Here is a 25,148-nt window from a genome sequence, read left to right as displayed (position 1 = left end):
GCCTGGATAGGGCCTAGGAGCTACAATTGATCAGATATTGGTTTTAAGTATGAAGACTGTTTTATGGGTTTTTTAATCTCTCTATCTCAAACAAAAACTAGCAAAACTGCCTTAAATACTCTTACCTCAGGAGCCTTGCCTCATTCCTTGCTCACATAACAAAATTTATACTGATTAAAGCAGTGCTTTTGGTAAGCTGTCTCATTCCGTGTACACCTTCACTAAATTCTTCAGTACTGAACTAAGTTTGGCATGTAATACCAGCCTTTCTTGGTTGCACATTTTAAGAACTTGGTAGTAAAGAGCTAAATCTCCGCTGGTGATTTACCTCCTCGTAGGCTGCTCCGGGTGCCTGAAACGATGTACAAGCACAGCTAGGGAGTTGTGTGTGACTTCTATTGCAGTTTACCCTTTGTTTCCCTATCAGAAAGTAATTTTTCTCTAGGGAAACAAAGAAATCTACAGGGGACATGAATTATGTGCAGTGGCGCAGAATTCTCCCCAGAGTACCATATCTATGGCATCCACCACCGCCCCTGGAGCTGCTGGCTGGGACTTTCTGCCCTGATGACCTCATCAAAATGGGTTCGCGCCCCACACTTTGAGAAACACTGACTTAGTAGAACCAGTTTTCTTAAACTGTAAATGACTAAATAGGATTAGAATGGACGCAACCTTAACCATAATGGGTGCTGCTGTTCCCATTTTGAAATAGTGTGAGCAAAAAAGTCTAGTTTAAAAATTCTTTCCCTTTCTTAAATCTCAGCACAACTTAAAAGTGAAGTATTTTCATGGGCTTCTTTTTAATATGAGATGTAACAGATCCCTTGAAAATTCTTCCTGATAAAACTGGTGTTCTCTAGTCAATACATACGTAACATTTTTAAACATGGCATCAAAATTCTACATAATTTTCATTGTTGTGCTTCCTTATTTTTAACTGCTATGTACATAAATCAGAATTCCAGTTAGTATATTTAGTTTTCTCTGAACAGCTTGATTTTAATCTAGTGGCTTCAAAAGACTTGCGCAAGCTGAAGTAACAGAAGTTAGCATGTATTCCTGTTCCAAAAGCTGCAGAGAACTTTGTTCCGTGAGTTCAGAAAAGATCTAGAATAAGAGGTGTGTGTTTCCAGGTCAGCGTTTCTATTTAGTTTTGGTGACACAAGTGCTCTAATAATCTTGATGAACTGGTTCGTAGTATGTCTGAAAGTCCCGTGATTGTGTCATTTGCTAGTTGGGATAATGTGGCTTTTTCTCTTCGCCAATGATATGGGGAGACTTATGGCCTGATACAAAGCCTGTTAAAGTCGATAGGAAAGAGGCCCTTATTCTTAGGTAAATTGCACTTTTAAAGCAGATACTGTATAAGGTGTACCCTGTTTAGAGCCACAGCTCTCCATTATTGAGTCACTGCTGCTCATTAGAGGCTTTCAGACTTTGTCAAGGCTATCAGGCAGTTCTGGTTAAACCTCAGTCATTTTTCTACTTTTGCGTTTGCTTTTTGTGATACCCAAATTAAAAATGACTTGTCCTCCTGCTTTGTTAAATGTTAATTTCACCCAAATTTGAAATCTCTTGTGGAATTCCACTGCTTTAATGATGGAAGCCACAGCTCTTGCGTCTGTTTTAGAAAAAAACATTCCTTATAGTATTTTTAATTAACTTGCATATTTTAGTCTGAGGTGGAATCTGGTTTCAGATGTTCATCCACATGTCAGGTCTAGATTTAATAAAATATTTTGAGACTAAATGTCTGAAGTGTTTTCTTCTTCAGTAGTGTATTGGTATTTGGTCCTGGGCCACTGTACACAATTAACCCCTGCTCAGAGATACACCAGTTTCAAATCTCTTTGCTTGTGTAACTCCCATATCCATTGTGCCAAAGTTGAAAGTAAATCAGGAAGACTGTCATGGGACAAATGGCATTTCAGGAGCATTGAGGCTAACTAGCCCATGATGACTCTGTGGGCTACACTTGGGATTAATCAGGTGCTCTAGGTGGTGGCCCTTCAGTTTATGAAGCAGCTGAGCTAGAACAAGGCTGCTAGAACTCTGTAAAGGAAAAGATGCTTAAAAGGAAGGGGGAGGGGGAAAGGGAGCTCTCCAGAGAAGCTCTGCAACATGTTGGAAGGAGTCCACAGGCGGTAGAGTAGGTTTCTGTCGGAGTGAATGAAAAACCCAAGAGAATGGTCAAGGTCCCTTGGGAAGGGAGACATTGACAGAGTTCCTCTCATGAGGCTCTGAGAAGAAAGCTGGTGTAGGCCTCCAGACCAGAGTCGTATCGGTGGACTCTGGCTCCTGGGAAGAGGGTAAGAAAGAGAGATCTGGTAGAAGAAACCCACAGATAGCAGAGTAGACTCTCATCTGGGAAACCCTGAGTTAAAGCCAACAGTGGATAGTGGAAACCCACAAGCAACAGGTTACACTCCCATGGGAGAAGTCCTGGGATAGGATTTCTAACTGGAAAGAAGGAGATCTCCACAGCAAACTGCCAGTGTCCCTGAGTGAGGCAGGGAGTGTAGGGAATCCTGCTGGAGAAGTAGTAACTAGTTTGGCTTGAAAGGGACTAAAGAAGAATTATTACTTTGGATTTGTTAGGGCTTTCATTTGAACCTTTTTGTTCCCCCAGAATGGGGGTTGTTGGATTTTGTGACTTTGCCAGGGAGCTGAGCCCTGGAAGACCTCGTGAGAGGCAGACAGCTAAAAGGAGGCACTGGAGATGTGGACCCCTTACAGTATCACATCTTGACACATGGGGGGTGCTATAGGTGGTGAGTACACCACTTTACAAGGCCTTTTTATTGAAAAAGCTAGCTGCTCCCATTTCTCTTGGGAGCTTTAAGGCACCCTAGAGAATGTTTGTTTGTTTTAACTTACTGAGTAATGAGTGAGTAGCAAATGGTTGGGATAACTTACCTAACACAAAATAGCTTGAAGTCTTGTCAGAAAGCCTTTTAGCACTACATAAAAGATTAAAAATGTAGTACTGGAAAATCCTCAAACACTGGTCCGGGGGGGGCAACAACAAGTCCTGTGGCACCTTATAGACTAAAAGATGTATTGAAGCATAAGCTTTCGTGGGTGAATACCCACTTCGTCAGACCCATGAAAGCTTATGCTCCAGTACATCTGTTAGTCTATAAGGTGCCATAGGACTCTTAGTCTGGATCTGTAAAAAGCAACAAACACGGCTACCCCTCTGATACTTAAAAAATAAATAAATAAATAAAAGACATGTATCCAGGTCTCTGAGAGGCTGCTGGTTAAAATTGTAGGCATGTTTAGATAAAAACTAGTGATTTGTATTAGGTAAATAAATTAGCTTTGAAATAGTATTTTTTTTCCTGCATACGATACACATTTCCTTTACTTGAAATATGTATGAATTAACTCTTTTTCTATCATTCATTTTATGGCCTAAGGATGTTTTAAAGTGGGTTAGATTTAGGAATAAAATTGTTTTGTAATTTTCCTTCACCGTATGTCTGCTGTTTAATTCAAGGACAGTAATTATTTCAATCTCTCCTTAATCTGTTATGATTCCCCTGGGCCCAGGACAACTTAGTCTTGAGCAGTAAGTTGTATTTAACTTGGAACTGCAGAATTTTTCCTTTAGGTATGACACTCCAGAATTTCTTGTCTTGGTCTACTTTTGGGTCTTCAGGAACTGACTGTAACATCGAACTCCTTGATATGCAGCTACTGTACTTTGGTAGTTACCATAAGGCCATTCTATTCACCTTTTAAAACTAGCCTTCCCATAATATTCTATGGACGTGGATTCCAAAGACTGGTTTTGAGAACTGGTTGGAGTATGTTTTCAATTAATAGGGTTATTTTTCCATCTGTTATGAAGTGAGGACAACTGAAGATGCAAGTGTAGAATATCTAGATTTAACGTTATGTTGGTTCTTCAGAGGAAACACAGAACAATGTTTAGACCCCCTACCCTGTTGTGCAAGTGCATAGTTAGAAGGTTGACTATAAAAAATGAGCGATCTCCTTTGCACAATAATCTCTTAATTGCGTCAATATTTTTGACTAAACTTGTGTGCCAGTAATTAAATATGGATTCATAACTAAGTTGAAATACTTCTTTGCATCACTGTATTTAGACAGTAAAACCCTGCAGATTTTATGCTTTAATTGTAAGATAGCTTGGTTGAGTTTAAAACTTACTCCAAGAACAAGATACATAATTTTTGTGTGCTTCTGTGCTTTGCAGAAATGGCCATACTGTTAATCTATTGTTTGCTTTTTTCCCCTTTCTGTATGAATTAAATGGCATGCATCTTTTGGATGCCATGATAAATGAACACAAGGGGTAGCAGTCTGGTACTCTGTTTTGTGAGCAGGGCCAAAATTGAATATAATTAGATGTGCAATATGTAACCGCTTCAGTTGATCTGTGGCTTCCTATCCCATGTCACCTATTTCCTTAAGAATTATGGAGATACAGATGCTCTCCGACTTATACAAGCCATTCCATTCCGGAACGCCTTGCATAAGTGAAATTTTGCGTAAGTCAAGGACGTATACCCTACAATTACACACCAAAAAAAGCTTACAGAACTTTTTCCATAAGTGCGGGTTTGCATAAGTTGGGTTTGCGTAACCCGGGGAGCGTCTGTAACTCTTTTATTGGTTGTCAGTACACTTTAAAGAAAAGGCACTATTTCTTTGTCATGGAAGCAGTTGATAATTGGATTTAACAAGCTTGCAAAAATTAGGGGACAACTGATCAGTGTGTTATATAACATTAAGAGCTTTATTTAAGGAAATAGTCACATGATCATTCTCATACAAAGGCTTATGTTTTCATAAGTAGAGGATTTTCATTTGATCCATTATATATAAACAATGAATATGGTTTATAAGGAAAGATCTATTTTTGAGTTAAGTTATTGATGTTTTCAGGGAAGAAAACAGCAACAGGTGTCTCAAAGGTAAATTGATCTATCCAATAAGATGATGTTTAAACATTCATAGAGCATAAAATATCAGCTTTAGTAAGAGAAGACAATGAGCAGGTGTTAGGTTAGTTCTGTGCTGAGTAGTTTTTAATTCTGATTGCTCACACTTTTGTGTTAACTTGCAATTCTAAAGAAGCATATTTCTCAATGGCAGTTGATTAAGTGAAAGTCACTGTTAAGGAGGCCTCGTGACAGTGTGACTCCTGGTCCATAAGAGAACAATAGTTTGCTTATATAGAAAATAACTAAGGATTTTAAGATTTAAAATCTAAGCGCTCTGCAATGAACAATTGGTGTACTGTGGCCGACACTATAAGCCTCTTATGCTTTCTGCTTTCTAAAATGTCATTTGGAGGTTTCATATGCAATTAGGGAGAAATGCTAGTTGAAGTTGAGGATAAGTCGCATTTGTTTCCTTCCCTATGTCACCCATACAACTTTGCCAAAAATATACTGGTATGCCTGAAATTTTGCTTGTGATTTTTATATCATAAAAGAATTTTTCTGGAAATTTCAAGGCAAATTAGACAACGAAAAGATTTTCACTACTGGAAGTTTTTTCTTAACTCTTGTGTCATAACTTTGAGTGCTTATCTTTGTGTATTCCACTGTGGAGATACACATCGACGCACCAAGAGTTGAAGAATTTTTTAAGCAGTGTGCATTGACCCACGCCTGTGTCCTTGCCTTCCTCGTGCCTCCAACTGAACAGATAGAGTGGAGTGGGCCAATTGCCTCTCAAGTCCTGTCTGTACCGTGAATCCAACTATGGCCTAAAGCAGATGAGGAAGAGGGTGGATAACAGAATACAGAGAGAGACCACACATCTTGAAGAACCCCCAGTCACTATAATGTAAGTAACCTCTTCTTTGAGTGCTGGTCCCTATATGTATTCTACTGTGGATAACTGACAAGTTGTACTCAAGAAGGAGGATGGCGCGAGGATCCAGGGAGCAGAGCTGTTTGAAGGACCACCGTCCCAAAGGATGTATCAGCAGCAGAGGTGGTAAAGATGGTAGGGTCTAGTAGCCTGAGCATGGGACTGTTTAGTAGCATTTTAACAGGAAACATATTTTTTAAATGTACAACCTTATAAGAATGATTTTAAAAATAGGTGAGGGAATGCTTGGAAAACTTAAACACATGAGCCAGTCCTGGTGATGAGTGTTCTTGAATACTAAGTACATTGTCCAGTGAAGCCTCTGAGGATAAGATTATTGCTTGCCATTATGTGACCACACAGAGTAAAAGATTGAGCCCCACTCCCTGACGGGCCTGCTTGGTTTATGATTTTGGGTGTGACACAAAGTTCCTCCTCTACCTTGGTGGGTCCTGCGCTTATTGGCAGATTTGCCCACCTCAGTGATCTTCCCGTCTGGTGGAACCCACAGTCTGGGTCAACTCCTCCTGTGTCTGATCAGGAGTTGGGAGGTTTGGGGGGAACCTGGGCCCGCCCTCTACTCTGGGTTCCAACCCAGGGCCCTGTGGACTGCCGCTGTCTATGGTGCCTCCTCTAACAGCTGTGTCACAGCTACAACTCCCTGGGCTACTTCCCCATGGCCTCCTCCAAACACCTTCTTTATTCTCACCACAGGACCTTCCTCGTGGTGTCTGATAACGCTTGTACTCCTTAGTCCTCCAGCAGCACACCCTCTCACTCTCAGCTTCTTGCTCCCAGCTCCTCACAAGCCACCCACCTGACTGGATTGAGCTCCTTTTTAAACCCAGGTGCCCTGATTAGCCTGCCTTGATTGGCGGCAGGTGTTCTAATCAGCCTGTCTGCCTTAATTGGTTCTAGCAGCTTCCTGATTACTCTAGTGCAGCCCCTGCTCTGGTCACTCAGGGAACAGAAAACTACTCATCCAGTGACCAGTATATTTGCCCTCTACCAGACTCCTGTACCCCACTGGCCTGGATCTGTCACAGGGTGAGGTCACGTGGGGAGGCATAGGCTCTGGGATGATGCTGCATGAACTTGGGGGAAGGGGAGTGGCAGATGCATAGTGACCCTTCCCCCTTTCTCCCACAACACACTGGCCAGCTAAGCCAAGTTGGCGTGAGGAGGGAGCAGCCCATGTGGGACTTCAGTAACTTATATCTTCCAGCAAAAAGTAAGAACCAGGGTTCTTCCTAGGATGATACAATTATGTACTGCCCCTTCCACGGAGGTAAGGGGCACGTCACAATCCAATCCCAGATCATGGGGAGTCAAAAAGAGCTAGTAAAGTACCAGAAAATGGAGGGAAACAAATTTTGTGATCTTGAAAAAGGAAAGTTGTCATCCTGACCTCTATTGTCGTGTGTGTGTGTGTGTGTGTGTACATATGTATGTGTGTATATATATAGAACTTCAGCCTCTTTATAATAATGGAATGAATATTCAGAGACAGACCTAGTCATCTGCAGGATAAAATCCTGAGCAATAAGCAATGTGGTTTTATAAAGAACAAATTTGGCTAGAGAAGCTTGATTTGGGGGCATGCTGTATTACTGGGGAATGGAATTACAAAATGTTTCCATGGTTAAAAGGGACACAGGAGATGTTGCCTGCCTGGAATTCAGTTGAATTTAGACTTACAAGTACTCTATGCTCCAAGATAAATTTTAAATACATTTGTCTGTCAGAACTGTCCGGTGAATTATAGGACGGTTAATGTAGACTATTTTGGAGAATGGAGTATTCCCTTCAGGTTTTGTTTAGGTATTGTATGTGTCCTGCTTTCTGTACTAGGAGAGAGAACCTGATATGTTGTATTATTTTCTGGGCACCTCAGTACCAGAAAGATATTGACAAACTGAATCAGAAAGATCAATGGAAATAAATAGAAGGTAATGTTGCTGTGGGATGGAAAAAAGAAGCAAAATCCATGTAGTTGAATGGGAAGGTAGAAGTGAGATGCTAAAAACTCAGTATTTAAAAGGTTAAACACAAAGAAGGAAGAATTGTTCGGGGTAATACAGAGAATATTAAAATAATTAAAACGGGACAGCTAAACTGAATATCTGAACAAACTTCTGGTAGTAGAAGCCCATTTTTTTTGGCACATCTAAAACTCAGCTAGATAGAGCATTAGGGAATGATCCTGTGTCGGATGGGGATGGTTTAGATGATCTAATAGGCCTTTTCAATCTCTCTTGTCTAAGATTTTGTTATCCATATTTAATCAGCTTCAGTACTTCAGTTAAGTCCCTCCTAAATCTTTTTGGGGTTGAAAAAACTTCATGATGGTGCTTCACTATTTTTAGCCTTGTTTCTGGGCACTTTCATTTTAGTTCTGCAGTAAATCTGTGTAGCTCAAACCTTGCAATGGGGCTTTGTGCTTGTGGACTTATGCCAGTATAGTGCCCCATTAAAGTCATTGGGGCTGTGTAGAGGTACAGGGGCTCACCCACACGAAGCAGTTTGCAGCATCATGATCTTAGCTGCTACAACCAAAAAAGCGTGTATTTATAATTTACTGGACTTCATCTACACATGATCAGAGGCAAGTCATTGGATTTGTGAGGATGAAGAATACCCTCCTGGTGCTTTATTTTCAGTTCAGGAGTACATAGGCATTTTATTGGCATTTTGCATGGGGGTGAATTTCCCATCCCTATGATGATTTTAAATGCAATTATCTGTGTAGGTGCACACCATTATCTAACAACTATATAAATCGCACTCGGAAGAAGGGTTGTGATGGTCAGAGATTCCCTTCTGAGGGAGATGAAGGCATCCATCTGCCAACCTGATATCCCAGAATATGTGGCTTCTGCCTTGAGCCAAAATCCTAGGCTACATGGAAAGGTTGCTGAGGCTTGCCTGGCCTTCTGACCACTACTCCATGTTACTCATCCCATGTGGGCACCAATGATACTGTCCGGTCTAACTGATCAGAGCAGTAGTGACTGCAAGGAATCGGGTACGCAGGTGGTGGTCTCATCAGTCCTTCCAATTGAGGGTAAAGGCCCAGGTAAGGTTGGACACACCCTGGAGGTCAATGGAAAACTCTGCAGATGGTGTCAATAGGACTTTGTCTTTCTTGAAAATAAGGAGCTGATCTGTGGAGGAGGACTGCTGCACCTGACAAAGGGGGAGAGCTTACCCATGATTTCTAGGGAACAAAGTTTCAATCTGTGTGATAGAAGACAGCATTTCTCCTGAGCTGCTGTCTATCTGTGTAGCTGGAAGTGATTTTTGGCACTTAGGACATAATTTTCCCATTCAGCATGTGTACACCTTATTGCTTATTAAAGGTAGTATATAGAGTAGGAATTATTACCATTTTACAGGTGGAGAAACTTCTGCAGAGGTTAAACTCATGACCCCAGAAGTCAGCCAAGATTCCAGTTGGCTCATGAACTGAATTCTGTGCTCATGCTGCTAGACAGTGCATAGAAAGAATTGTTAATAACATTTTTGGTTCTAGCTTTATTAAACTATTGATCATAAGATATATAGATACCATTTTGTATAGTTCTGAACCATGGTTAGATTTGCTTAAACAGGGTTAATTTACATTTATAGTACATATATTTATACAGCGTTGTATAAATAACTCCTTTAAGGAAATCAGCAGTGTCTTGTCATTATGGTGGCAGTCTTCACAGTGGGGAAATTGACTCCCTAATGATCTACTTTCAAGTATGTATGTAGGTGCACATCGCTGTGAATTCTTCGTTCCATTTTTTTGGGAGGACTTGAATTAACTCACTGGTGCTGGACATTATCCAGTTTCATATCAGTGTGGACATCTTCCACCTACATTCATGGCCCTTGGAAAAAGCTATAGTACCTTCTCTCACTTCTTGGGTTCACTTTTTTGTTTTTGTCTTTTACAGAGTCTTTTCTAGCATCCTCCTCTAGCTGCTGGTCCTGTAAGTCTGTGAGAGACTGGCAGATACAATTGTAAAGTGGACATTGCCAATCTTCCTTCCATCTAGATTTTTTTTTTTAGCTCCTTTTATGGTTGGTTCTTATTTTCCTACTCTTGAGATGGTGTGTTCTTTTTGGCTATCTAGTGTCCTCAGGAGTTTTATCACAGAGCAGAACCTATGCTGCTCATTATGACTGTGCCTGAGCCCTTTGCAGATGTGCTAAGAATCTTTACAGATGTGCTAAGGTGGAAAAGTTCCATGCATCCTGGTCACAATCCAGCCTTCAGTTAGAAAATGTGCATGATGTCTCTGCATAATGAAAGTAGAGAGAGAATAAGGCAGTAGCATGTGCAAGAAAACCAAATGTTTCCTTGGTGGTGGTAGTAGTTGTGAATGGCTGCAGTGAGCTAAACATAATTCCCCTTTTTGTAGCATGATACATGATCACAGAATCTGATATTATGGATATATGTTGTTTTTTTTCCAGTGTGTAAAGTAGATAATCCTGTGGTGGTTATACTGCACCAAGGAAGAAATATACCTTTTTTAAGACTATGAATTTGTTTGCTGCAATGTGATTTGAAGTTCACACTTAAGTCATAACGTCAAAAGACACGCTTGAATTTTATTGCCGTTTGATGTGGTTTATTCACGTGAAGTGCTAATAAATTTGTGCAATTAACATAATTTATACCTTAGCACTAATTTGCCCTTTATTCCTATATATTTGTCATAGCATTTAGAAGTTCTGAATGGCTTACTGTACCAGAATTGCTGTTTTGAAACCTTAAAGCTTGCCAGCTTCAAGATGATTGCAACTTGCAGGCTTTATTACGTAGTCCTGGGTGCTATCCCTTGGATTAACTCTAAAACATGAGGTGATTTAAAATGCGCAGTCATTTAAAATGCTGAGCTGTCTTAAGTATTTATCTAGGGTATTTGAAGAAGAACAGTATCTTAAATACAAGTTGTATTACTTTGCTAAACAATCTTTGCTTTTTTCCCTAAAATAAGCAAATGGCCAAAACCAAGAGACCCTAGTCACAGCTCCCCCAGATTACTTTAATTACACATTGTAATGAAGAACCAAGCATTGTCATTTTAATAATCCACATTCATCATAACAAAATATAGTGACAGCTATATTGGCCATCCAGAAACATTGTGTCTTATTTCTTCTGTGCATCATGTTTTCGATTGTTTAGGGTTAATAACAATGTGTTAAAGTTTTGGCAGAAATTTGAGTGCATTTTTCAACACACGAGTCTCATGATGGAGAGCAATTTTGATGTTCTATTTTGCAACAGATAGAGATAGGTGCCTTCTCTGTGTCTCCATCCCATAATCTCCCAAACTCAGTCATTGTAAGGGAACTCCACTTACATAAGACTCCATAAAGCTTACATTACAGCAGTTTCCTGCTTGTCTGCTTCTTCCCAGGGTTTCTGCTGGGGGAGGAAGGAATACGATCCCAAAATTTGTCTTACAGTTCATATCCAAGTTCTTAGCTTGCGATTAGACACTTTAGCTAACTTTGAGAAGGAAGAGGTTGAACCTGACAATTTGCATGGAAGATCTGAGGGAAATCTTCATATATCATATGGATGCATACAGTTCAATTCTTCTTGACCTGTTTCTGCATATTTATATTGCATTGCGATAAATCATAGATATGTAGGGCTGCAAGGGACCTCAAGAAGTGATATGGTGATCTATCAATGCTGAGGCAGGATTAAGTATACCTAAACCATTGCTGATAGGTGTTTGTTTAACCTGGTCTTAAAAGCCTCCAGTGATGGAGATTCTACAACCTGCCTAAGTAAAGTTTTCCAGTGTTTCTCTACCCTTGTAATTAAAAGTTTTTCCTAATATCTAACCTGATTTTCCCTTTCTGAAAACTAAGTCAATTACTAGTTGTCCATTTGATGTGGTTTATTCACGTGAAGTGCTAATTTGTGCAATTAACATAATTTATACCTTAGCACTAATTTGCCCTTTATTCCTATATATTTGTCATAGCATTTAGAAGTTCTGAATGGCTTACTGTACCAGAATTGCTCCGTCTCCAGGGACACGGAGAACAATTGATCATCATCCTCTTTATAATAACCTTTTACATATTTGAAGACCGGTATATCCCCCCCCTCATACTCAATTTGTGATCCACTATAACCCCAGATCCTTTTCTGTAGTACAGTTGCCTGGCCAGGTCTTCCCTGTTTTTGTATATTGTGCATTGTGTTTTTCCTTCCTAAGTATAGTACTTTGCACTTGTCTTTATTGAATTTCATTTTGTTGATTTTAGACCAATTTTCCAATTTGTGAAGGTCATTTTTAATTCTAATTGTGTCTTCCAAAGTGCTTGCATCCCCTCCTAGCTAGGTGTTATCTGCAGATTTTATAAGCATACTCTCTACTCTTTCATCTGAGTCATTAATGAAAATATTGAATACTACTGGGCCCACCCTCTGAGGCCCCCTAGTAATGTCGTCCTAGTGTGTCATCGAACCACTGATAACTACTCTTTAAGAACTGTCTTTCAACCAGTTATGCACCCACTTGATAGTAATTTAATCTAGACTGTGTATTTCCCTAGTTTGCTTCTGCAAATGTCATGTGGGATTGTGTCAAAAGCGTTACTAAAATCAAGATTTATCATGTTTACTGCTTCCTCCTCAGCCACTAGGCTGGTTACCCTATCAAAGAAGGAAACTAGGTTGCTTTGACATGGTTTGTTCTTGACATACCCATATTGGCTATTACTTATCACCGTATCCACTAGGTTTGAACACATTGATTGTTTAATAATTTGTACCAGTATCTTTCTGGGTATCAAAGTTAGACCAACTGGCCTATAATCCCCTGGGTCCTCTCTGTTCCCCCTTTGTAAAGATGGGTACTGTTTTCCCCTAACTAGTACTCTAAGACCTCAGTCATACTCCATGAGTTTTCAAACATAATCGCTAAAGATTCAGCGATTACTTTAGCTAGTTCCTTTAAGTACTGTAGGGTGTACTTTGTCTGTCCCTGCCAGCCTGAATACATCTAATTTATCCAAGTACTCTTTAACCTGTTTTGACCCAAGATTGTTCCCCTTTGTCAATATTAATTGTGTTTCACATGTGGTCATAATTAACCTTTTTAGTGAAGAATAAAGTGAAATAGGCATTAAACGCTTCAGTTTCTCTGTCATCTGTTGTTTGCTTTCCTTTCCCGATAGGTAATGGACTTTCATTTTATCTTTTATGTTCCTGGCTAGTTGTAACTCAGTTACAGTTTTGCCCCTACATGTTTTGTGCTATTATTTTGTACTTTCCCTTGTATGTTCTTGTCCTTGTTTCCAGTTTGTACAATTGCTTTGACTTTCAAGTTATTAAAAAGCACCCGATATAGTCATTGTTCTTACTGTTGTTTTTATCTTTCCTCCACCTTGGGACAATTTGCTGTTGTGTATTTATTGTTGTGTCTCTCTTAGAAACTGGCATCTCTCCTGGACTCCTTTTTCCATAGATTTCTGGCCCATGCGACCATGCCTACCAGTTCCCTGATTTTCATGGTCAGATATTTTTATTCTGCTCCTCTCACTCTTTCCTCAGAATCACAAACTCTTGTGGTTTTTTGTGTGTTCACTTTAACACAAGTTGCTTTTGACCTTCAGATTCTCAACCAGTCCCCCCTATTTGTCAGAATAAAATCTAAAATAACCAGCCCCTATTTACTTCCTCTACCTCTGAAACAAAATTGCTGTCTGCAGTACATTCTAAAAACTTGCTGGGAAATCTGTGTCCTGCCATATATTTTTTTCAACAAATATTTGGGCAGCCAATGTCCTTCAGTATCACTAGGTCCTGTGCTTTGGATACTTCTATTGTTTATTCTAAAAATGCTTGATCCACTTCTTCCTCCTGATTTGGTGGCCTTATAGTAGATCCCTACCATGACATTGTCCCTGTCTTTTTCCCCCCCCACCCCCTTTTTATCTTCACCAAGAGCTTTTCAACAGGTTTGCTTTTCACCAGACATCAGAGCAAGTGTAATGCAACCCTCCTCTCTTTTTTCCGTGCCTGTCCTTTCTGAACAGGCTATGCCCATCTATACTAATATTTCAGTCATCTGAATATTTCCATAATGCCAAATATGTTGTAATTTTGTTTGTGTACTAAGACTTCAGGTTACTACTTAGCAATTAATTGATAGTAATAGTACTATAACAGGTAACATACAGCTAATAATTTTTTTAAAAGCACAATTACAGTTTTGTTACAAAATACATTTTAAATTTTTTTTAAAATAAGTGTGTCTCAGATAGTTGGACACCTTTGTTTCCAAACGTGTTTTTAGTAAACGCCAGTGTAAAACAAATGTTTAAAGTAATCTATTCTTTGCTAACAACTGTACGGTACACTAGTGTTTGCTTTTAAACACAGATGACTACTGGTATCTTGCTTATTCTTCACTTTTATGTTTTCTAGTTCCATGCCCATTTCTTCACCTGTAATCCTGCAATTTGGACATGCAGAGACCCTTCAGCCACTGCTTGCTCTAATGGGTTTCTTCAAGGATGAGGAGCCCCTTACTGCTAACAATTACAAAAAACAAATGCATCGGAAGTTTCGTAGTGGTCGCATTGTGCCTTATGCCTCAAACCTGATATTTGTGCTCTATCACTGTGACCAAGCTAAGACCCCTGAGGAGGAGTACCAAGTACAGATACTGTTGAATGAAAAGCTGCTGCCATTTCCTCACTCGGAGGAAACTGTCTCTCTGTACACAGATCTGAAGAACTATTATAAGGACATCCTTCAAAACTGCCACTTCAGTGAAGAATGTGAATTATCAAAAACTAATAATACTTCCACTGATGAACTTTGAGGGAGAAGAATAGAGCAAATATCATGGAAATTGATTTCTGGTATGCAGTTTGGTATGTTTGGTGAACAAGTGTTTCTCATCAGTGTTGTTTTTTTATTTCCTGCTCATATATTCACATTCTTATCTTACATCTCCAAACTAATAATAAATGCTTATTCCTATGTCTTAATTCAGGGATTTCTTAAAAGTCTAAGTATATATTGTCTCTATTGCATGAGCACAATTTTGAAAATAATTTCTTTAATTAACCTGGTTGTTGGGATAAGCATTTGTTACAAATATGAAGATGCAAGGTAAAGTATATTTATACATTTATATGCATTAATATATAATTATTTATATTATTCCTGGTGTTTGAGCTTGCATAGTAGATAGGTTTAGAGGACCAGGGCACTTTAGCTTACCAGAATGGCACTTAGTGGAACTGATGGCATTTCCCTCTGATCTGTCTCCCTCACTCTATCCTTCCTTCTGTTTCTTAGTGTTCCTCTGATGTCACAGGCATAAATTGACCCTCTCCTATTTGCTTACTTTTACAGCTAGATGTTGGCTGCCATTCCAGGGTTCAAGAAGGAAAGGGCACAAAGTGCTTTCTCCCCAACCAGTGTCTAGGCAGGAGTCAGCCATGATTCTAATTCCTGCACTCTTCTGAGCATAGCAGCTTCCTTGGATAGTGCCCCCATGGGTATTATCCACCCAAAAAGATGCAGGGGGTTGAATTTCCATGGTATAAAGCCGCCTTCAGCCTACCTGCCAGAGATAATTGGTCACTGAGGGAAACGTGTCCTGAATTTTCTGAAGCCGTGTAGTGGCCATTGCTCTGGAAGATGTACCAGTCCTCTGCCAGCCTTATAGATCTCCTTCAACTTCATACTGTTTTTGTTTAACTGTTCAGGTTAAGGCATACAAATATTGCATGTTTGGCCCCATTCAGACTGGATTTCCTCATCCTCTGACAAGTGGTGGTGATATTATAGTCTTATAACTATCAGGCAGAGATTTTTACTGTTGTTCTGGAACCAAATGCTATCAGTGCTAGCCAAAAGCTTGGGCTTTTTTGGGTATGTCTACTATGCAACTGGGAGTGTCCTTCCCTGCTTGAGTCGACAGACGTACGGTAGTTCCACTTGAGCTAGCGTGCTAAACAGCAGTGTAGCCAAGAATAGCTTGGGTGGCAGCTCGGGCCAACCACCTGAGTTCTAACCCACTGGACATCCTGGGTTCATACACGTTTGGCTAGCCCAAGCTACCACCTGTGCTGCCTCCAGCTACACTGCTGTTTTTTTCCGTGCAGCTTGAGGAGAGCTGACATGGTCTGTCTACCTGAGCTAGGAAGCACACTCCCAAGTGCAGTGGAGATGTACCCCCTACCTATGTGCCAGCCAATCCTTCAAACAGGATTTTTATTCTAAAAGAATGGACTACTTGTTCCCTGAGTGCAGTATTGCTAATTTTTAAAGAAGATTGTACCTGTATTACAGTAGGATTATTTGCCTATGAAAAATGTGAGATACTGTAAAGAAAATTTTAATGTAATATAAAAAATGCAGCTAATTACAAAGAATAAGTCTCTGAAATAGAATACAGATAATGAAAACAGTCAAATAGAAACCATTATCATGGTTGTCTCATTAGGCAGATCAGATTGAGAAATGTCAAGATCCATTAGAAACCAATGAAACTCAAATAGTTGCGAATTTCTAAGGAGTAAAATTCAAAGTGAAACCGCCATGTTTCACTTAGGTGCTCTTGAAAATTTTGCTCATGTAGTCACAAGTCATATTGGTTAATTGAATGAGTAAGGTCAAATCAGATGATAAAATAACTTTTTGGAATATAAAATTTGAACTCAAAATAATGTTGAAATCCATTTGATTTTAATACTTTTTAATGGAACCATACCTATATGTTTATAGTTTTGATCTGTTTTACAAGGCTTAGCATTATACTGGGCAGTACAGTGGTGTATTATAAATATGACAATATCAATTAAGGGATAATGGTTTGTCCCTAAATGGAATTACTAAAATGGTGGGTATTTCTAAACATTTGGAAAAGTATTCAATACATTCTTAGTGAAATATTAGTACCTTAGTAATGCTAAATCACTGCAGTTATTTTTTAAGTGAATCAAGTACTGATAGGATGGATAAGGAACGGCATTCATACTAAAGCAAATGTGGCAAAGAAATGAACTCTGTCAATATTTATATGACCTTTTCTGTTTTATGTCCATCTTCATCTCAGCTTTTTCTCTTGCTTGGTCCTATATTGAAGCTATAGTAGTATATGACTTCAGTTTACTGTCATAATCATTTTCATAATAGTCATTCTTATGGGCTTTACTGTAGGAGCAAGTGGGGAGAAAAGCTATGAAGAATTAAACTTTTTCTAAACACACCTAGTTTAAATACAAAGTAAACAGAAGGAGTCATGAAAAGCCACCCTGAAACAAATAATCTTCTATTTCCAGGAATGAGTCACCTTGTTTTAATGAGAATATGTTCTGGTTTTGAACCTTATGGGGTGAAATGTTGGCCCCACTGAAGTCGATGGAAGTTTTTTCCACTTCTAGGAGCCAAGATTTCACCCATGAAGTTTATTAAATGGGCTAAGATGACAAAACTAGAGTCTATACACAAACCCATTGGACATAAGCCTCCTATAACTAAAGCAGCTACCTTTCTCATTCACTTAAATTTGCTCCAAGATGGAGGTACTATTGAGTAGTCCCATCCACTGTAGTGCATGGGGGTGTTTTTTGGCATGCGTAAGGGAAAGCAGAGAGAGGTTCTCTTTTTCAGCGGAGGACAATTCAGTAGTGTCTGCCAGTGAGTCAATGTGCTGGGCAGAAAATCAGTTTGAATAATTGAAATTGTGCAAGTTTGGTTCTGTTGTATTACGTGTAAGGTGTTTTGGGAAACTGTAGCTTGAGTTATTTGTTTGGCATAATCAAATGTATGTTTTTGGAGCTGATTATTTCAGACAGAGGATATAATTTTGCAAATTCTAGTAAAAGGTTACAGATGCAAATGCATATTTTGAAAATGTACTACATGAACATTGTAACTGCTCCTTAAGATTTTAACTTGGTTTGGGTTATTTTAGTGTAACCTAGTAAATTTAAAATAAACTTGCTGTATATTAAATGAAAAAGGAAACTAAAAAAGATGGTAAGCGTGCTCCATTACAGAGTTGGGCACTAGTCCTGCTATCAGCAATGCACAGATAGACTGCTTTGCCTTGTGGTCAGCTGCATGATTGGAACCTTAATCCCACAGTATTCACTATAACTTGAGTAATCTTTTTCCTTTGGCAAGCTTTCTAAGTTCTGCATTTGAGACCTTAACTGTGCTGATGCAAGGTACTCCTTGTTTCTGGACAGATATGAGCAAAACTAATTTACTTTGCCAAGATTTTACTATTAAAAAAAAGTAACACTGTAGGTATGTTTTACTTATCAGATGAAGCTTTAATTTGCAATCATTCTGCAATCAAAAATACTCTGAGTACAACATTGGATCTGTTATATTTAATGCTACTATTAAATATTTGAAACAGTCTTTACTAAGAATAGTTTGAAGCTAGAGCAATCTTTCAGGCATCTTTTAGCTGACCACCTCTTAATTTTTCATGATAAACAGTGAATCTCAATGCTGTAATTCTGACTAACATAAAGATGTCCAATATTTTTTGCTCTACATGGTATATATTTGCCATGGTACTGTAGATGCTTGGATGAAAATAATTGGCTCTGGCTAAACCTTTTAGTACTATGAAGTATGAAAAGTCTCACCCTATTTGGTAAATAGAGATCTATCTCAGAAGCTCTGTCAGCAACAGTAACTACACGAGGGTCTCTGGCAAGTTCTGCAATCTCCTGCAAATACAGTTAGTAACTTCTTTATTTGAAATTTGATATTTGCATAATAACATTGATTTCTTTCTCTGGTTAATGTAAGCCTTGAAGTGGGGGTTGATGTACATGACCTAAATATTAACCAATAACTTTATTTTTCAATTTCTATTTTAGAGTGCATTGTATTAACTGATCTTTATGAGGTCTTATTTGAAAGGATAATAGTATTCCAAATTAAATGTCTAACAGACTATATTAATATTTCTGATACACAACTTAAAGGAGTGAAATGCAAATTAAAGAATTAGAATAAATAACTATCATGACTAGGGCCCTTCCAAATTCACAGTCCATTCTGGTCAATTTCAAAGCCATAGGATTTGAAAATTAGTCAATTCCATGTTTTCACAGGTTTACATTTGAAATTTCATGGTGTTGTAACGGGGTGGGGGCCCTGATCCAAAGGAGAGATTGTGGAGAGGTTGCAAAGCTGTTGTAAGGGGGTCATGGGATTGCCACCCTCACTTCTGGGCTCTGAAGGCAGCACCCCCAGAGCTTCCTGCAGCTGCAGGAGGTTCCTAGAGGTGGAGATGGGTCTGATCTTCCCGGTGCTGCTGGCAGTGCCCCAGCCAGGGGCTCCTAGTTGCTAGTTGTGGCCAGGTTGGGGAGGGGCAGGACTTGCTCTTCCTCAGCACAGCCACACTCGGGGCAGATCAGATCTGCTTCTAGGTATCTCCTGCGGCTGCAGGAAGCTCCAGGACTGGGCAGCAGCCCCGGAGCTTCCTGTAGCCACAGGAGGTTGCTGGAAATTGAGGCGGGTACCATCCCTGGCTGCAGGGTGCTCCCAGCAGCACCGGGAAGATCAGTGCTCCCAGCATCACAGGGTAGGTACCTGGAGGTGGGTCTGATTTCCCCCACCCCTGCCCTTGAGTGTGGCCCTGCAGGGGAAGAGCAAGTCTTGCCTCCCCAACCTGGCCAGAACTAGCAGCTAGGAGCCCCTGGCTGGAGTGCTCTCAGCAGCACAGGGGAGATCAGCCCCACCTCCATCAACTTTCTACAGCTGCCCAGTCCTGGAGCTTCCTGCAGCTGGGGTAGGTACCCAGAGGTGGGTCTCATTTCCCCGCCCCCCGCCTTCCCCAAGCGGCTGTGCAGGGGAAGAGCAAGTCCTGTTCCTGTTTTATGCTGGAGCCGGAGGCCTGGCAGGAGCCCCGGGCTTGGGAACTCCCAGCTGTTCTTCCCCCCCCCGCCCCTTGCCTCCAATAGCTAGATTTCACAGGAGAGGTCTGATTGCGTGGTCCGTGACATGTTTTTCACAGCTGTGAATTTGGTATGGCCCTAATCATGACAGAAGCCAGTCTCTTAAAATAATTACAATAATGTCTTAAGGAAAAATGAGTAGTTTTCTTGCTCTTGTCATTTGTATTCCCAGAAATTTGACACTTAACATCTGTGTTTGTATAGCACTTAACACAGTGGAGTCTTGCTCCATGACTAAGGCTCCTAGGCACTATGGAAATATAAATATTGTGAGAAATATTTTTCTTCAGTAGACTTAAACCCTGAACATGTGTATCGTCTCACTGTAAATAAACATGCTATTTCTATTCCATTAAAGTTTAATTTCCTTTTGTTTTCATCAGTGTAGCAGCTCTTGTGCATCAACTCAACGATGATTACATAGCAACATTCAATAAGTTCATTTTTATTTTCTGTTTAAAGAGCTATTTTTGCCGCCTTATGATTTTTAGTCTGTATTAAACCACAATTGCTGAGAATTTTACTTCAGTTTACTTTACATTTCCTGCATGATGAACAACTCTTCAAGGAGCATTATTGATTTTGCAGTTACGGAAGGAAAAATCTGGCTCCCAAAGCTGGGGGGGATTTCACAAACATCCATCTGCATAAAACACTGTAACTTGTAAATCCCCAGATGGAAAATGCTGATTCTGTGCATCTTAAACTACATTTAAAGCTTTTTTGGTCCAATCCAGTACTTATCGAGCTGAGAAATATTTTTACTTAAATTACCGAATGACCATCAAGGGGGGAAATGGGTGACTAAGACAATTATTATACACTTTGCCAGCTGTAAGGGCAAGTGATGGGGGGGAAGGGGTGGAGAGGAGCAAGCACGGGGGCAGGACCTTGGGTGAAAGGACAGTGTGAGGGCAGGGCCTGGGGGGAATGGACAGCACGATGGTGGAGGCGTAGAGAAGGTGGTGGAGGCGAGAGCTTGGGAACAAGGGGCAGCAAGGGGACACAGCCACAGTTTGGTGGCCCTCACAATTTTAGGGAGCTTCTGCCCCTCCTGCCCTTGGTACTGTCTAGAGGGACCTGTTCCTGCCTGCCTTGACGCAGGTCTTCCCATGGCACTGTTCCCCAGACTGACAGGTACTGCCCCTCCATGGTCTCCAGAGGAAGGCTCGTTGTCAGCCAGTTCTGCCCTGGGCAGCCCTGCCAGTTGAAGGATCCAGACACAGGTACGGCCGAGTACTTGGCACAGTGGGCACTGGCGTATGCAGATGCAATGGCCATTTTGGAACCCATGGGGGTTTCCCCATATTCAAGGGCCCTCTTCCAGATACTCATACTCCACAGTCTCGGACAGAAGAATGCTTTCATCCCTACAACCGCACCTGACATGGACTCCAGTACCAAGCCCGGTACCGAGCCTCAGGACCTAGATCTACAGGACCCGGTTGCTGTAGAAGGAGAAGAGGAGGACCCCCTGCTGATGCTGGTCTCTCCTTCCTCCTCAGATGAGGCAGTGTCTGGGACATGTATCCCTTCCCCGACCCCACCCCCAATGACTTCTCAGCTCACCAGGAGCTGTTGAAAAGTGTGGCCTCGAACCTTGGGCTGGAGGAGGTAATCAAAGAATCGTCCCACTACTTGGTTGATACCTTGTCTGCTGCGGGCCCATCGAAAGTGGCCCTCCTTCTCAATTAGGCCCTTATAGAACTGGTTAAGGCCTTGTAGCAAACCCTGTACTCCCATGGCCAAAAAGAAGTACTTTGTCCTTGCCCAGGGCTAGGAGTACCTGTACTCCCACCTCCATTATTCCCTCCCTGGACCAGGGGACTTGTACGCTGCCCTTGACTTAAGATGTCTATTTTCACATCTCTGTATTTTGGGGTCAAAAGATTTCTCAGATTTTGTAATGAACCAGACCCATTTCCAGTTCACCATCCTCCTTTTCGGCCTGGCGGCAGCCCCTCACATATCCACAAAATGCATGGCAGTAGTGGCAGCGTTCTTCAGAGGGCAAGGGGTGCCAGTCTACCCTTATCTTGACGACTGGCTGATCAAGGGCTGGTCCGAGGCCTAGCTAAGGGCCGGCATACACCTGATCCAAGCTACCTTCCAAGCACTGGGCCTGCTGATAAATTAGAAGTCAATGCTCATCCCCATTTAGAGGATAGTTTATTGGTGCGGTGCTCTATTCCACCTCGGCCAGAGCCTTCCTCCCAGAGGCTTGCTATCAGACAGCGTCATCCCTGATATTGCCGGTCAAGGTCTGCCCCATCAGGACAGCCCATTTCTGCCTCAGACTATTGGGTCATATGGCTGTGTGCACATACATGGTAAGCAGGCAAGACTGCGCATCAGACCCTTTCAAGTGTGGATGGCCTTAGCATACTTGCCAAACCATCGTCATTTGGACTCAGTGCTTGCAGTTCCTGCCCGGGTCCTCACCTCTCTAGATTGGTGGAGGGACCCCCGGTTGGTTGGCTTGGGCATTCCCCTTATCAGTCCTCAACCCTAAGTATCCCTAAGCTCGGATGCATCAGAGCTAAATTGGGGGGCGGGGGGCTCAGGTCAAGCACCTCAGAACTCTGAGTCCTTATGGACAACACGGCATGTTTTATATCAACAGACAGGTGGGGGCATGCTCTTTCTCCCCTGTGTCAAGAGGTCATTCACTTGTGGGAATTCTGCATGAAGAACTCGATCCACCTCAAAGCTTCTCACCTGGGTGCCTGGAACAATCTGGCAGATCACCTCAGCAGGTCCCTTTGCCCCCATTATAGCCAGGACCATCTTCCAGCCGTGGGGGAAGAGGGGCTCCTCTCATAGACCTATTTGCAACCAAACAAAACAAGAAGTCTCAGCAGTTTTGCTCTCTACGTGAGCACAGCCTGGGCTCATTCACAGATGCCTTCCTGCTCCCTTGGACAAAGCACCTGTTTTATGAATTTCCTCCCATTCCTCTTGTGCACTAAGTCTTATTCAAATTCAAGCAGGACAGAGTGAAGGTTATTCTTATAGCTCCAGCATGACCATGCCAGCACTGGTTTGGCACGTTATTTGATCTGTCAGTAGCGACCCCGATGCTGCTCCCTCCCCTCCCAGACCTGATCTCACAAGATCACAACCGATTGCTCCACCCGAACCATGAGGCCCTCCACCTGACCACGTGGAAGCTCCATGGTTAAACCAAGCAGAGCAAGTCCACAAGGTATTACTAGGTAGTAGGAAACCATCTACTAGAGCAACTGACCTTGCCAAGTAGAAGTGTTTTTCTGTGTGGTCATCCCAACAAGGCCTCTGACCTCTGTCTACGCTACGAAATTAGGTTGATTTTATAGAAGTTGGGTTTTTTTAGAATTCAATTTTATACAGTCTATTGCGTATGTCCACACTAAGCGCAGTGCGTCCTCACTACCACGGGTAGCATCGACTTACAGAGCGGTGCACTGTGGGTAGCTATCCCACAGTTCCTGCAGTTTCTGCTGCCCATTGGAATTCTGGGTTAAGCTCCCAGTGCCTGATGGGGCAAAAACTTTGTCACAGGTGGTTTTGTGTACATGTCCTCAGCCCTCCCCCCCCCCTCTTCCGTGAAAGCAAAGGCAGACAATCGTTTCATGTCTTTTTTCCGGCGTCCCGTCTGCCGGATCCACTCAGCCCACTGCCTGCTTGGATGATCGGAACCCTAGGCAGGCAGCGGGCTGAGTGGGGCCGGCAGATGGAGCCCCAGACCAGCAGCGGGCTGAGCAGCTCAGCCCACTGCCGGTCTGGGGCTCCGTCTGCCGGTTCCCGTCAGCTGGGGTCCCGCTCAGCTGGCAGACCTTGGTGAGGTTGATCATGGGGGCCTGGACAGACATGGCTATCCTCTTAGAGCACTGAATTGGAGTGTCTCCAAATCATTCTCTTCTTTAAGTTTCATCTCATGGAGATTCAGTCCTGCCTGGAATAATGAGGAGGAGCAGCATCTTCACATATTGGACTTTAGGTGTGCCCTAGCTTTCTATACAGAATGGACTAAACCATTCCATAATTCCACACAGCTCTTTATGGCAATAGCAGACAGGATGAAAGGCCTGCTCATTTCAGCCCAAAGAATTTGCTCCTGGATCACTTTCTGCATTCACAAGTGCTATGAGCTGGTGGGTGCCCCACCTCCTGCCATCTTGACTGCCCACTCAACGAGAGTTCATGCTTCCTCAGCAGCATTTCAGGACCAGATCTCAATCCAGGATATTTGTAGAGTAGAGACTTGGTCATCGGTACATACTTTTTTTTATCCCACTAGGCCATCACCCAACAGGCTAGAGATGATACTGGGTTTGGTAGAGCAGTGTTGTAATCCACATGTCTATGAACCTCCGAGCTCATCTCCTAAAATACCACTTGGGAGTCACCTAACATGGAATGGACATGAGCAAGCACTCGAAAAAGAAAAAATGATTACTAACCTTTCTGTAACGGTTACTCAAGATATATTGCTCATGTCCATCCCACAACCCACTGACCTGCCCCCTGGTCAGTTAGCTGGCAAGAGGGAACTGTGAGGGTGGGGAGCCAGACAGGCCCTTTATACCAGTGCATGAGCATGCAGCACCAGAGGGCATTAGAGCTGGCCCAAGGGATACCACTGAGCGAAAAATATCCGGTGACTGTGCTTGCAGCGTACGCACTACTAACGTGGAATTGACCTGAGCAACACATCTCGAAGAACAATAGCTACAGAAAGGTAGTAACTTGTTTTTAAAGGTAATTATGTAGTACTTTTGTGTCTTTCTGCAGCAATTATTTGTATTAACCAGCTCTCTGCTGTCCTCCATTTTATGACTTGTTCCCGGATCGCTGACCCTTCAGTGTTCTGTATTAGTTAACCCACCAGGCAGGACAGATTATTAATAATGTTAAATAAAATACTTATCCAAAGTAGAAGAAGCTATAAACTTCAGGGGCTTAATTTAGAGTTTGAGAAACGTGGGGGGGGGGGATTTAAATGAACCCTTTAAACCCATCTTGTGTAATTTTAATATGTAAACGATACTTTTCCCTGGTGGTGGGTGTCTTGTGTAGTTGAACATTACCAGAGCACTGCCAGTTGCTGTGCAAGGAAAAGGTAGTTGTGGAGACAGTCAATAGTTTTTCCATGTTTACTGTTCTCTCCTATTGATGTATTTATCAGTGCATCCTTTCCTCCCCCTTAAAGCTCTCTCCTAATGAAGCTTTAGCCATTGTCTGAGTCTTGAAATTATATAGTGTATTTTAGGAAACTAGCAGTTAATTCAAATGAAGTCCTAATTAATCTCCATTTTACAGTATTGTTAGTACTGTAAGTTAGT

At 41.6% G+C, this 25,148-nt stretch overlaps 1 protein-coding gene across 3 annotated transcripts in view; it reads left to right on the top strand.

Moving 5' to 3' along the window:
- The window catches only part of MINPP1 (multiple inositol-polyphosphate phosphatase 1), a 42,085-nt gene extending 21,884 nt beyond the window's left edge, over positions 1 to 20,201 (top strand). Inside the window, exons 5-6 of one of the 3 annotated variants that reach the window (XR_005582997.1) lie at positions 14,309 to 19,175; positions 19,560 to 20,201. Coding sequence is in view for 2 of the 3 variants with exons in the window: in XM_039482219.1 (XP_039338153.1) it covers positions 14,309 to 14,708 (400 nt within the window). In the remaining variant the exon portion in view is untranslated. Of the gene's footprint in view, positions 1 to 13,311; positions 13,393 to 14,308 lie in introns of all 3 variants that reach the window. The other 2 variants (XM_039482220.1, XM_039482219.1) reach the window with 2 other exon arrangements.
- Positions 20,202 to 25,148: the final 4,947 nt, after the last annotated feature.

The sequence above is a fragment of the Mauremys reevesii genome, linkage group 7 (assembly GCF_016161935.1).
Source record: "Mauremys reevesii isolate NIE-2019 linkage group 7, ASM1616193v1, whole genome shotgun sequence".
Taxonomy (NCBI): Eukaryota; Metazoa; Chordata; order Testudines; family Geoemydidae; genus Mauremys; species Mauremys reevesii.
Note: the sequence above shows the minus strand (reverse complement) of the source record. Positions and strands in the feature narration are given on the sequence as shown.